Genomic DNA, 13,362 nt, shown 5'->3' with positions numbered 1-13,362 from the left:
GTTTCTTGTGTCATATGTTTGCTAAGGTTCGAGTGGCCTCCTAATACAAATTATTGGAACTATTATGAGACATTACACATTATCCCGTCACATGTACAGCAGTAAAAGAACTAGCTTAGGCACAGGTGACTGTCTACTACCTACAACATGCAGGGAACAGCATGATTATATTGAAAACTCATGTGACTGCATGGGAATCACATCACTAGCTCTTCCACAGCAGGTAGCGTAACGAGTGGATAGCTATTATTTAGCTGAAGTGGTAGTGAGCTGAAGGGGCGTGGAGATCTGCTGTACATGTGTACTGTCAGCAGCTCTTTGTGAGATGCCTTTGGGAGACCAAGAAGTGGCATCGTGGAAGGTCAGCACTAGAGAGACAACTGATGAAGCATGAGGTTTTCTTGTGTGTTATTGTGCAGTGACTGATCCTGAAACAGAGCTGCAGCTCCTCCCAGCCACAGTTGGCCCTCCAAGTCAGCCTATAAATACTTTTTGTTTATTCTTCAAGGACAAATATGTTGCAGATCAAGCTAGAAAAGCAAGTGAGAGCTGAAAAAAAAAAAAGGGGGGAGGATGCAGGGTGATGGTGGTGATGGGGAGATAATGGTACAAAGAGAAATGGGTGGGATGCAAGGGACAGCAGTGAATACCAAGGAGAGCTCTGATGTCACTGCAACAGGAAGAACTGCAGTGTGAGAACATGCAAGAATCAGTAAGCTTCCCAAGGTAGCACATATTTTTCCCTGCATCTCTTCAGTTTGGAGCTAGACAATGTCATCTTTCCCATAGGTTGTCTGAGCACAGGGTGAATCCAGGTGATGATTATGCAAGCAATTTCTTTTTCCTAAGCTGCCTATCATGAATTTTATTAAGGGTGGGCAAGTGAACTGACTCGCCCCAGGACTGACCAGATAATTACATGGTCATTACCAACCACATTACTGAAGGGTAAATATGCAGTTATTTTTATCCATAAAATCAGCTCTTTCAACCCTAAGATTAATTCCACATTATTATGCAGCAATATGTAATTACTATAAGACAGCTTCTACCCTCAAAGAAGCAGGCAGTAGTCCAAGCGAAATCTTTCAGTGTTTTAAGTAAGCCATGCAATCTGACAGCAAGATTTGTCCTCTACCAGCTACCCAATAAAAATTATAAAACTGTAACTAGAGAATAGGCAATTACAATGATCTGTTACCAGGCATAAGCTCTAAGAATTTCTATTCCATTCAGTTTTGGAACCAAACCCACATTAAAAAAAAAAAAAAAAAAAAAAAAAAAAAAAAAGCATTATGTGGGGAAGCATGTTGTCATAACACTTAACCTTCCCATCACAGAATGTTGATCACTGTGAATGTTACTCCTGAGAGGAAGCACTGGCAAGTCTCTCTGGAAGTAGATGTTAGATGAAGGATAGATGAAAGGTAACACTATCATAACTGCTGATGTTCCTTGTAACTCTTTTCATTTCTTGCAGGTACTGTTGCATGATTTACCATGGAAAAATTGCTCTGCAGCATCCTGGTGTTTGGAATGGCTGTCATGGTCAACGCTTGTCCCAAATATTGTGTCTGTCAGAACCTGTCTGAGTCACTGGGGACTTTGTGTCCCTCCAAAGGTCTCCTGTTTGTACCACTAGACATAGATCGAAGGACTGTTGAACTTCGCCTCGGGGGCAACTTTATTATTAATATCAGCCGACAGGATTTTGCCAATATGTCTGGGCTTGTTGACCTCACTTTATCCAGAAACACAATCAGTTACATACAGCCCTACTCTTTCACTGACTTGGAGAGCCTTCGGTCTTTACATCTGGACAGCAACAGGCTGCCTGACATTGGAGAGGATATTTTGAGAGGCTTAATTAACCTTCAGCACTTGATTTTAAACAACAACCAGCTAAGCAGCATTTCTGATGAAGCCTTTGAGGATTTTTTGCTGACATTGGAAGACTTAGACCTTTCCTATAATAACCTCCGAAGCATTCCCTGGGAATCCATAAGAAAGATGATAAACTTGCACCAGCTCAGTTTGGATCATAACCTGATAGATTATATTACAGAGGGGACGTTTGCAGATCTTCAGAAATTGGCCAGGTTGGATCTAACATCCAACAGACTTCAGAAGCTTCCCCCTGATCCTATCTTTGCCAGATCTCAAGTAATTCCATTAGCTGTTACACCATTTTCTCCACCTTTATCTCTCAGCTTCGGGGGTAACCCCCTGCACTGCAACTGTGAGCTGCTGTGGTTAAGGCGACTTGACAGGGATGATGATATGGAAACTTGTGCTTCTCCCCCAGGTCTAAAAGGAAGGTACTTCTGGTATGTACGGGAGGAAGAATTTGTCTGTGAGCCTCCTCTTATCACACAACATACTCACAAGTTGCTCGTTTTAGAAGGGCAAACTGCTACACTGAAATGCAAAGCCATTGGGGATCCCACCCCCATCATTCACTGGGTGGCCCCCGATGACCGCCTCATTGGGAACTCTTCGAGGACATCTGTCTATGACAACGGCACCTTAGATATTCTCATCACCACATCCAAGGATTACGGGACTTTTACATGCATAGCAGCCAATGCTGCCGGAGAGTCCACTGCAACGATCGAGCTCTCAATTGTTCAGCTCCCTCACCTCAGCAATGGCACAGGACGAGCAGCCCCACCAAAATCCAGACTCTCAGACATCACCAGCTCCAGCAAGTCTAACCGAGGGGAAACAAAAGGCCCACCAGAAAGGGCTGTCCTGGTGTCAGAGGTGACAACTACCTCAGCTTTGGTGAAGTGGACAGTGAGCAAGTCAGCCCCTCGGGTAAAAATGTATCAGCTGCAGTATAACTGTTCAGATGATGAAGTCCTGATCTACAGGTAAACGCAATTGCTGTTTTGTTCTCTGATGATGGCAGTGGGAGGAAAACAGGATACGAAATCTTTTACTCTTAAATCACTGATTCAAATTTGAGCTGACATAGCAGTGCCACTGCCACCAATAAAGTTAGTGGTGTCTGATAAGTCTGTGCTGCTTTTGTCAATCTGTCAGTTTATCTGTTGGTCTGTTCATCACTTTTCTGTCTGTTTTGAGTCATACATTACAAATCTCTGTAGTATTCATTCTCTAACAACAACTGTTTTCAGTAACATTTCCAATTTATAAAAAAGCAATAGTACCACAGTTGGTACCCTCCTTACAATGCTTAACAAAGAAAGCAAACCTGACAGGCTGGAAGTCAGAAGTTTCCCTTTCCACCTCCTGTAGGTGGGATTGAAACATACTACTGAGAGAGGAAGCATTGTGGGAGTAAGTTTGTGCTGTCTGCCCATAACACAGGCTCTAATTATTCTGTGATTCAAGATTCAGGGTTGTTAGCAAGAGATTTTTCACCCATTTGAAAGAGCTTGTTTCTTACTTCACTAACATCCATTTTATACTACTGTAATTGCTTACAAATTTGGAACATTTAATGTTTTATACCATATTAAATGCAAGAAGAGAGAGAGATAATTTTGAAAGCAAGCCCTGAATGCTCATTAAGCTCCTTCAGGTCTACAACTCCTCTAACTTTTAATGATATATATATTTAAAAAAAAAAAAAAAACAGTTGCTCTTGCAGTGAACCTAGCTATAAAAAAGCAAGAAAATTTATTAAATTGGAGGGATTAAAAATAGGTAGGAAATTGCTTAATAAAACAGGAAAGTAGTGTTACTGCTTTTTTCATTTTAGAATAACGATTGTCTTTGTCTTTGGAATTATGTGAGCTACTAGTGGAAGCCAGAATCAAGGGGCAAAATAGAATGAATCACAAATTCTTATAACTTTGCAAGCATCCTGAATCCAGTGAAGAAAAATTGGATCTGGCAGAGGAATGCTGGTGTTTGGGTTTTGACACTAATTTGAGAAGAAACTCTGCCCCCAAAAAACAGTCAGAGCCATTGATTTTCTTGGTAGGCTTTTGGTTACTGTCTGCTGACCTGCAAACCACTCTGTCTTTCTCAAACTGCCTGCAGTGAGAAGTGAGGCACTTGTCAAGTCATGGTACTCAGACTCCAGACCCCAGAACAGACCTTGCTATTTTCTTTTTTATCATATAGTATTTTTGTTGTTGTTGTCTATCATGTAAAACCAAGAAGTAATAAACATTTATATAATCTTTTTCACTAACCCTTCTCCTACAATGAATTGTAATTCTAATGTTGTTTACAGAACTGAATGTTAAGTTGTTATGGCAGATTTTTTTTGCAAGGAATAGTTTTGTAACAAACACATGATGAGCAGAATTAACAAAGTGATTTACTTAGCTACTTCAAACTTAGCCATTCTTTGCCAGAAGTAGGAATATTGATAAGGAAGTCCAAGGAGTATTTTTAAAGGATATTTATTCAAATACTGAAGAAATATGAGGAAACTCAGTTCTGTTCATTTCCATTCCTCAATTATAAAAGTATGTTGAAATAATCAAATCAATTAGCAGATGGAAATTATCTGCCTTACTGTACCATGGAAGTGGTATGTCAGCCTTGGGACTTGCAGCCATGTACAGTTAAGGAAAATGAAAGTCTAAGATAAAGCTTAGTAATGGTAGAGTATTAGGGATAGAATAAAAGAAAATGTGTCAGTGCCAGTTTTTCTTTAGGCAAAACTTTTGACAAGAACTCAACCAGCATTTAAGATCCTGAGCACAGCAAAAGTTTGGAAAAAAATACTCTGAAGAATGTGCAGTCATATGACACTGTATAGTCAATTTGTTACTGTGAATAAGAATATCCCTGAAACTGAAAAAAAAAAAAAAGAAGTTTGTGGAGGTTGTAAGGTGTTGGAATTGATTAAATGTGTTGGTTTGCCAAGGAGGGAGATGGCCAAAGTAAAACAATGCAGAAGGGAAGTGACATAGTCTAGTAGCTGTAGAAGTGAGAATCAGATGCCAAAAACAAAAATGAAAGAAAGATGCCATCTTGCCAGTCTGGTCTGGAGGAGCAAGGGGCTGTCAGGCAACTCTTAATTCTTATCCTGTCCTCACTGCTGCTTCTCAGTCCTTCTCAGTCATTTGGTCCTGTCACTTTACTTGTTTGTGGCTCAGTTTTCCAGAAGCACAGTGGTAAGGATAGTTCTATTTCCATAAAACTCCCACTGGGACTTTTTGAGGGTTCATTGATGATGTGTAGCTATTTTCATTCAAAGCTCTCAAAGGCACTTCACCAAAGAAAACAAATTTTATTTCCCTACATTTTGCACCAGGGGAAAATCAAACATAGGAAGATGAAGTAAATTGTCCAGCATCTAAGAGTTAATCAGTGGCACTCATATATATCAAAAACAGCTCTTATGACATGCAGACAGGGAACCACTCAGTCCCTTAGAGTTAATTAACTAAAGTTGTTCTGCTTTAATTGGTCAGATGCATGTCACTGCAATGACTGTGTAGAAAAACCTAAGGGAAAAGGATTTTTACAGTGCTGTGCTCTATAAAATGCTGTGTATGTGCTAAATGGGATGTGATACTGCTTAGCTACTGAAATGACAGGCACTTAATATACATTCAGATACAACAGTGTGCCAAGACTGAGGCCCACTGGCTGTGCTCAGCTTGAAGGAATCCTGCCTTAGTAATAAGAAATTTTGTATGCATAAGACAAAAGTTTGCTTTATTCTCTGCTCAGCATTTTTCATGAACATTGTACTCATAGTGAAAGAATGAAAACAGCAGTTCTTCCTCCCTGTTGGTATTAAGCTGCTTCTTGATCATTATGTAAGATACCAGTCCCATTTCTGCTTCCATCCCAGCTATGGGTTTCCATCTGCAGGAGCTACAAATGGTACAAATGGGACTGCAATGGCATGTAATGACCCCATGAAAATTCAAGTGTTTACTGTTGGGTGTCCTGATTTCACTGAGCTGAACTGGTATCAAAATCTGAAGTTTGGCTCTTGATAGACCAATGTCACTGTACTGAGAATTAGTGTAACGAACACCGTTTGTCTGCTTCCCATTCTGACTTCCTTTTTATTCACTGTCTCAGGACCACTGCTGAAAGTAGCAGCAGGATTTTTTTTTTCTGATCACTGGATGCAGAATGCATGTTTCTAATACTGGTCTAATGAACACAGGTTTTGATCAACACTGAGTTCCACATGACTTCCCAGTGAGAAGGAGAAATCAGAGTGAAGGGAGCAGTAGCTTGTGCAAAGGTCTCAAAGAGGCAGTTTGGTCAATATCAACTTGCAATGACAACCTCTGTCACAAAATAAATAACCTAGGGGGCTATACATTATCTTTGCCATATTACTGCCAAAAGGGAATGTTCCTTCTTTTATGAACCATGCACTTAGCCACTAGTGGAAACTTAGAGCTTCTATTTTGAGCCCTGACCTGTGGTCATGTGGGAAAAGATCCTGCAAGAGGATCCTGTGTTACATACAGGTGAACACCATTGCTTTACTGATCTATGCATGGTTCCAGTGAGCTCTTTACCTTTCTCTAGCTTGTCCTTGCGCTGGTTTTAGTAATCCTGCTGTCAAGATAATTAATTAGTTCCACCTGGAATTGAACCAGGATTCCTCTCTCTAGGAAGAGTGAGAAAAAAAGGAAAGCTTGTTTTACCTTTTTTTTTTCCTTTTTTTTTTTTTGTTTGTTTTGTTTTGTTTTTCCTTTTCTGATTTGTTGCACATTCATTCCAACTTTTCTTTCCTCTTCATTCTTCTTACACTGATAATAACAGTCTTGTTCATTTTTGTGCCATTCAAACCCAGGCTACCCTGGATGGAGAAGGTGAAGCCACATCTTGGCTAACAGCTGCAAGTCTTTGTTATCTGTGTCTTGTTTGTATCGATAGTTGTTTTTTTTTCACTGGTCAAGGTTATTCAAGCATGCCCTTTTAAAGTGGAAAATATTTTTGTTGTTGTTGTTAGCAACTTCAAGTACATTTTTTATACTACTATCAACTAATAAAGTCCCTTGGCTAGCACATGTAGCTGTGATTCATGCTACTCCAGTCCAGAAAACTAGGCATACATGGGCCCTGATGGAATGGACCTATAAGTGCTGGCTCGATGTCATTGTAAGGCCATTATCAATTTTCTTTGAATTGGCACTTGGGAAAGGTGTCTGAGGACTGGAAAAAAGCACACATCACTCATCTTCAAAAAGAGAAAGAACACAGGGAAGTACAGCTTGATCAGCCTCACCTCTATCCCTGGAAAAGTGATGAAGCAACGAATTCTAGGAACCATTTACAGGAAAAGGAAGGACTAGAAGGTGGTTAGGAGTAGTCAGCATGGAATCACAAAGTCATGCTTGACCAGGCTGATAACTTTATGAAGAAATAAGCAAATTGGTAGACTAGACAAGACAAGAAAAGAGCAGTGTATATTTTCTACTTTGGCTTCAGTAGGGCTTTTGACACCGTCTTATAAAATCCTCATTAATCTTCACTAAGGATGTGAATGATGGGCAGAGTGTGTCCTCAGCAAGTTTGCCAAATACACAAAGCTGAGATGAATGTGTGATATGACAGAGGGTCATAATGCACTCCAGACCTCAACAAGATGCAGAAATGGGATGACAGGTCCCTCATGAAGTTCAGAAAATGGAAATCCAAAGTCATGCCTATGGGTAAATTTGACCCCATGCACCAGTATATGCTGGGAGTCACCTGGCTAGAAAGTAACTTTGCAGAAAAGGTCCTGGGAGTCCAGGTGGACACCAAGTTTACCACAAGCCAGCAGTGTGTCCTTGCCCAAAGAAGGCTAATGGTATCCTGAACAGAACTAGGAGGAGTATTGCCAGCAGGTCAAGGGAGGTGATCCTTCTCCTCTACTCAGCACTGATGACATAGCACCTGAAGTGCTGGGTCAGGGCCTGGGCTCTGCAGGGCAAAATGGACACACTGGAGGAGGTCCAGCAAAAGGCTGTGAGGATGACTGATGTCCTGAAGCATCTGACATCTGAGGGCAGGCTGAGAGAGCTGGGGTTGTTTAGTCTGAAAAAGAGAAGGCTCAGGGGTTATCTCATTAATGTATATAAATACCTGAAGATGAAAGAAAGATGAAGCCAGGTTCTTCTCAGTGCTGTCCAGTAACAGGACAAGAGGCAGTGGAAACAAACTGAAGCAGAGGAGGCTCCATCTGAATATCAGGAAACACTTTTTTACTGTGAGGGTGATCAAGTATTAACGCAGGTTGTTCAGAGAACCTGTGGAGTCTCCATCTCTGGAGATACTTAAAACCTGTCCTGGACGGCCTGGTGAAGGTAAACCTGCTTGATCAGGGGGGTTCGACCAGATGACCTTCAGAGGTTCCTTCTAACCTCAGCCATTCTGTGATTCTGTGAACAACTGTAAGATTAATTGCATTTCTCATTGTCTTTTTTCTTTTTTTTTCCCAAATTTTCCCCACCCTTGCCAGTACCTCCTGTTAGAAATCTTAAAGTGAGACTGACACTTGCTAAGAGGATGTGAAGTGGAAACAACAGATGGTTCGGTGATCTTCCGGTCTTCCCTACTAGTGAGTAGGAAGGTGTTCACACAGCAGCCAGCCATGTGCTACAGCACAACAGGTAGAGCTGCCATTTCCTTTGACACTGTAACCTAATCACTGAAGAAAAGATTTTTGTAACTGTACCTCCAGAAGAATATGGTGCAATTTGCAAAGGCCAGAGCCAAGTGAGTATAGGTATGCTTAGAGAGTTATGTGGGTTTTTAATGCAGCAATTTTTCCATCCTTCATCATTTTTTTGTAATATAAATCACCCCTAAACAGACACTGCTGACAGTAAATGTGTATTGTGCCAATCACTTTTAGCCAAGACAAGGAGTCTTTTACAAAATACACAACTTCCTATATGAATGAAACAAAACATAAACAGACAAACAAACAAACAAACAAACAAACAAACAAAAACATCATGAATGCAGGAAGAGCAACCAATATCCAAAAGAGAAAGGGATGGGAGAAGACCAGAGGCCTGCAAAGCTAAGTCTGTCCTGAGGCTCAGGTGTACAGGAGCAAACTCTGGGACACTTACTCTATCACAGAAATCCTACCTGTTCTGGGAAAGTTAAGAGTGCCTTTTTCTTCATCTAGACACCTTTCAAAATTATTGTAGAAGTTTAAGATCCTCAGACTTATTATTGGTACAACTCAGGCACCTGCAGGCTTAATTTATTTTGAATATGGAATTGAACTAAAATATGAAAATTTTGAAAGTGATCTCTTTAGACCTTAGTTTCCCACCTCTAAATGAGATGACAGCACTACCTTGCCTCGTAAGGATAAACACTTTAGAAAACATTGTGGAAACAGAAACTCACATAAATGAGTAGGAAAAATGCTGCTTTTAAGTCATTGTTTGGCAGCAACAGGGATAGTCATGAATTATTAAGGTGGAGCATTACATAACCATAACACCTGAATTTAACTTAGGCATTTGGGGATAGAGATTGTCTATTCTGTGTGGTGTGCACCCTACATGATGTGGAACCACATTTCAGTTTTGGCCATTGGGCATTGGTGTAATATACAAAATCACCACAATTTCAAAGGATGAAGAAGCCTGCAAATGTTCTGTAGAACAGGTTATACTGATCCTGCTGGTTGTGTTTTGAATTAAAGCACTGATGCAGCCACTTAAAAATGTGTATCTGAAATGTGACATAGTCATTAGATTTATGAGATATTTAGGTCTGTTTTATTTTGTAGTATTTCATACTAAAAGTGATAAAAACATCTGCACAAATTGAGAATTACTGTAGTACTACATTTCCCCTGGCTTATAAATTCACCACTGAAGAAAACAAAACAAAACAAACAAATAATAATAATAAAAAAAAAAAAGGTAAGAAAATAAAAGAATGCCACCACCATCAAATTTTATATATTTCTGAAAGCTAATTTTTTCCATATATATTTTATGTTTCAGGCAGTTTAAGCATTAAATATGAATAAATGTCTCCACATCTCCAGCCTATTTAAACAGTGGTGCCATGGGTTTTATTATTTAAACAACAGAATAATGATTTACATTTACACAGAATCTTTCACTGCAAGTGTTTTGCAGACTGGTTGAACTGAGGTCACTCCACTGACCACTACTGTCATGTCACCTCTCAGTTATATATTAGCTGTAGTTTGGCAGTCAGGTGATAGTGCAACTGCATTTCATGAACAAAGAATAACTTCAGCAATTGCACTTACGGATACTTTTACTTAGGTAGGAAGTAATTAACTGAATTTGAATTTCCCACAGCTTAGTGGAATAAATGTACCTATCCACTCCTCTATTCCATTGCATGTCAATTTGGAATGTTTTATGGCTAAAGTGCTGCAAACTTCAGGAATATCTCAGGTGTGTAAGGGGTTTATCTCCAAAAGCATTGCCACACTGGACACAGATCATGCATCACAGGAGGTACCACCATCTAGATTGCTAATATTTCTGGCAATGAAAGTCTACTGTGTGGAGGTCTACCAGCTAATGACTGAAAACACAGAAGTCCTGCCTTGTTTATTAGTTAGAGCAAATAATCTTGACAGCCTGATGCTATAGTAAAGCATGATTATATTAATTTTGCTCTGTAGAAAGTCAAAAATACATAGTTCTGGCAATTTTAGAGAAGGCAGAGGTTTATATTCTTCAGAAAGTCCTGAACTTCTATCTTTACTTGTGACTTGGATATGGGGTTCATAACAGGTGAAGACTTATGTGTAAAGGTCTTTCACTCTTCACCCTCTTTCTCATTCCTATCCTTGTCTCAAACTTGGCTAGGCATTGAACTACGCTCTAAGGCTCAGAGCTGGTGAAAAAACTGCTTCTCCGCCGTCAGCATGTGAGCTGAGCTATTGCAGTTCCAATGTATCCAGGATACAAGTCTTTATTTGGTCAAATCATTTATATATTTAAACATTGGATAAAACAACTATTGGTATAAAGAATATCACACAGAGACATTAATCATCATGTATTAATCATTTATATTTGACAGGCTGAGATAGCAACTGTGTGAAAATAAAAATGTGAAGTCACAATCCCAAAGGGAAGCAAAAAGCCTATAAGCAGAGCAGGGAAAAGTCTAACATGGATGTTTGATACTTCAGGTCATTTGCAAGGGGTTTGCAGCAGCAGTGTGCATTGACTTGTAGAGGGTCCTCAGCATGTACAGGCTTTCTGAAAGGCTTCAGACATAATGAAGAAGCTGTTTCATAGAGGCATATATTCTGGGACTGTGGGGTTTTGTTCACCTCTGCTGAAAAATTTTCATCTCCCCTTTTTATATTTTCTCTTGCTGAGAGAAGTACAGTGGCAGAGTTCATCTGTCCTTCCTCCCTTCCTCCCTTTTTTCTTTTTTTCTTTCCTCCTCCCTCCCTCCATTCCTGCCTTCCTGCCTTCCTCTTGCTTGTTTTGTTATTTGTTTTGATTTTTTTTCCTTGCAATATAAAAAGTCTTTGAGAAACAAAAAAGTAAATGCAGTGAAAATGGTAAAAAACAAAACAAAACAAAAAAAAAACACACGCACAAAAAGAGTTTATTTACGGTCAATGAAGTGGGAAATAAAAATATAAAATATTAATAAATATATTAGTATAATGCAAATGGAAAATATACAAATAAACAAGAATTAAGGGAAAATAGATGTATAGCTTGGTATTGTCACTAAAGTTTTCCTAGACTGTTTTGATAAACAGTCATCCATCTGATACAGCAACTGATAAGAAAACCATTGGTCATTGGCAGTTCAGTCTGTCATGAGCAGAAGTAGATCATACAAACACTACCCAGATGGATATTTTCTTGCTTCATAACTGACTCAGAAAGGCAAAATACCAAATGGTCACTTTTCCATGTAGGAGATATGTCCCTTCATGTGAGTATGTGGGAAGTATGTGAGGGCATGTGAGAAGGAGCTTGTGACTCCAGGCCACAGGGACTGGCAGGCCAGCACCTTTCACCAGTTTGGAGGCATTCCCATTTCTTTCAAAGTTTAACAACTGTCACATAACGTTTAGTGAGGTATACGGAGAATTTGTATGTTACAGCTCTAGCCCCAAGCTCTGCCTCAGGAGCTGAAAACAAAGGCAAAGAGCCTGATTCTTATCTCAGCCCCTGTTGTGCTTCTGGGAAGTATCCCTGTCAGGGGTCAGGGGTGTTGCACAGGGTAGGAATGAATTCAGAATCTGTTTTCAGCATAAGACAGCAGTACTCTTGTTTTATCTCTGCTGCTAATTATTTATTAGAGCTCATCAAAGGCTCAGCATTTCTTCTTGAGGGGAATTCACGATGAGCTAATGCTTGCCCATAACATCTGCCACATCCCCTCTCTTAGCTGCTCCAAATCCAAATGCCAGGAGCTGTCCCAACCCGTCATTGCAAGAACAAGCTATGCATTTGATACCAAAATGAACTATTGAAATAAGATTTTGATTAAGCTTCAGGTGAGTCAACATTTTGATGTCTAAATGAAAAGTTTTAATGTATTCAGATTCATACCATTCATGAATATTAACAAGCCAGCATACAGCTGCTCAGCTACCACTATCTTTGCTATTTTAAATCTAGGACAGATTTATAGCAGTTCATGTGCTGCTCTGTGCAGAAAAAAAAAATGTTGTCAGCTTCTGACTGCTTAACAGTAACAACTTCCCATATCATTCATAGTCATGAAAAGTAATAACAGTTAGTATGATAGTTAAAAATATTAACTACTTAAATATTTGACTGAAGGCTTGACTCAAAGTCCTCAGGAATGAGTAACCACCACTGACTTTGCTGGGCTTTGGTTGAGCCTGAAAATCTTGTGGTTTAGGATTAGCTTTGTTTTCTAGAGAGGAAGAGGTATAAAGAAGGAGGTTAAATAGCTTGCTCAGGGTAAATTGGTAAGGTAGTGGAAGAAACAACGTCTCTCCAGAAACACAGCTGGGAGTAGTCCTGATTTAGCTTTCAATGCATTCCTAATAAAGTCCTTCCTTGCACTTCAAATGATAATTTCCCCTCTTAATGTCACAATTTGGGAAAATACAGCATTCTTAATGTTGTTACTGTTGCTAAATATATGTTATAAATCTGTTTGACTGGGGAAAAACAACTTCAGTAGTATCAGTCTTAGACCAAGGCTCTAACAGTAGAGCATGTAAGTGCGCATCAGAGGGGTCTCCTCACCTTAAAGGAATAGTTCAAAGAATGAGGCTTCATTTCCTCCATAGCTTGTATACGTAATGTACGCTTATGTATGCAAAATGCTCCATCTGATGTCTGAGTCTAACTTCTGCAGATGGTGCCTGCAGCAGGTTCACAATGCACCTGTCTTTCCAGTGCTGATCCACTGAGTTCCAGTGGGGCCAGAGAACCACCCTTCTAATTGCTTCCTCAG

At 39.7% G+C, this 13,362-nt stretch overlaps 1 protein-coding gene across 1 annotated transcript in view; it reads left to right on the top strand.

The window, feature by feature from the left end:
- Window positions 1-1,500: 1,500 nt before the first annotated feature.
- Window positions 1,501-13,362, top strand: part of LRFN2 (leucine rich repeat and fibronectin type III domain containing 2) — a gene marked incomplete at both ends in the record, with an annotated part of 41,940 nt that continues 30,078 nt past the window's right edge. The window contains one exon of the mRNA XM_084285401.1: window positions 1,501-2,873. Within this exon, the coding sequence (XP_084141527.1) occupies window positions 1,501-2,873 (1,373 nt within the window). The remainder of the gene's footprint in view (window positions 2,874-13,362) is intronic.

Source organism: Netta rufina (genome assembly GCF_964035555.1).
Source record: "Netta rufina genome assembly, chromosome: 3".
Classification (NCBI taxonomy): Eukaryota; Metazoa; Chordata; class Aves; order Anseriformes; family Anatidae; genus Netta; species Netta rufina.
Note: the sequence above shows the minus strand (reverse complement) of the source record. Positions and strands in the feature narration are given on the sequence as shown.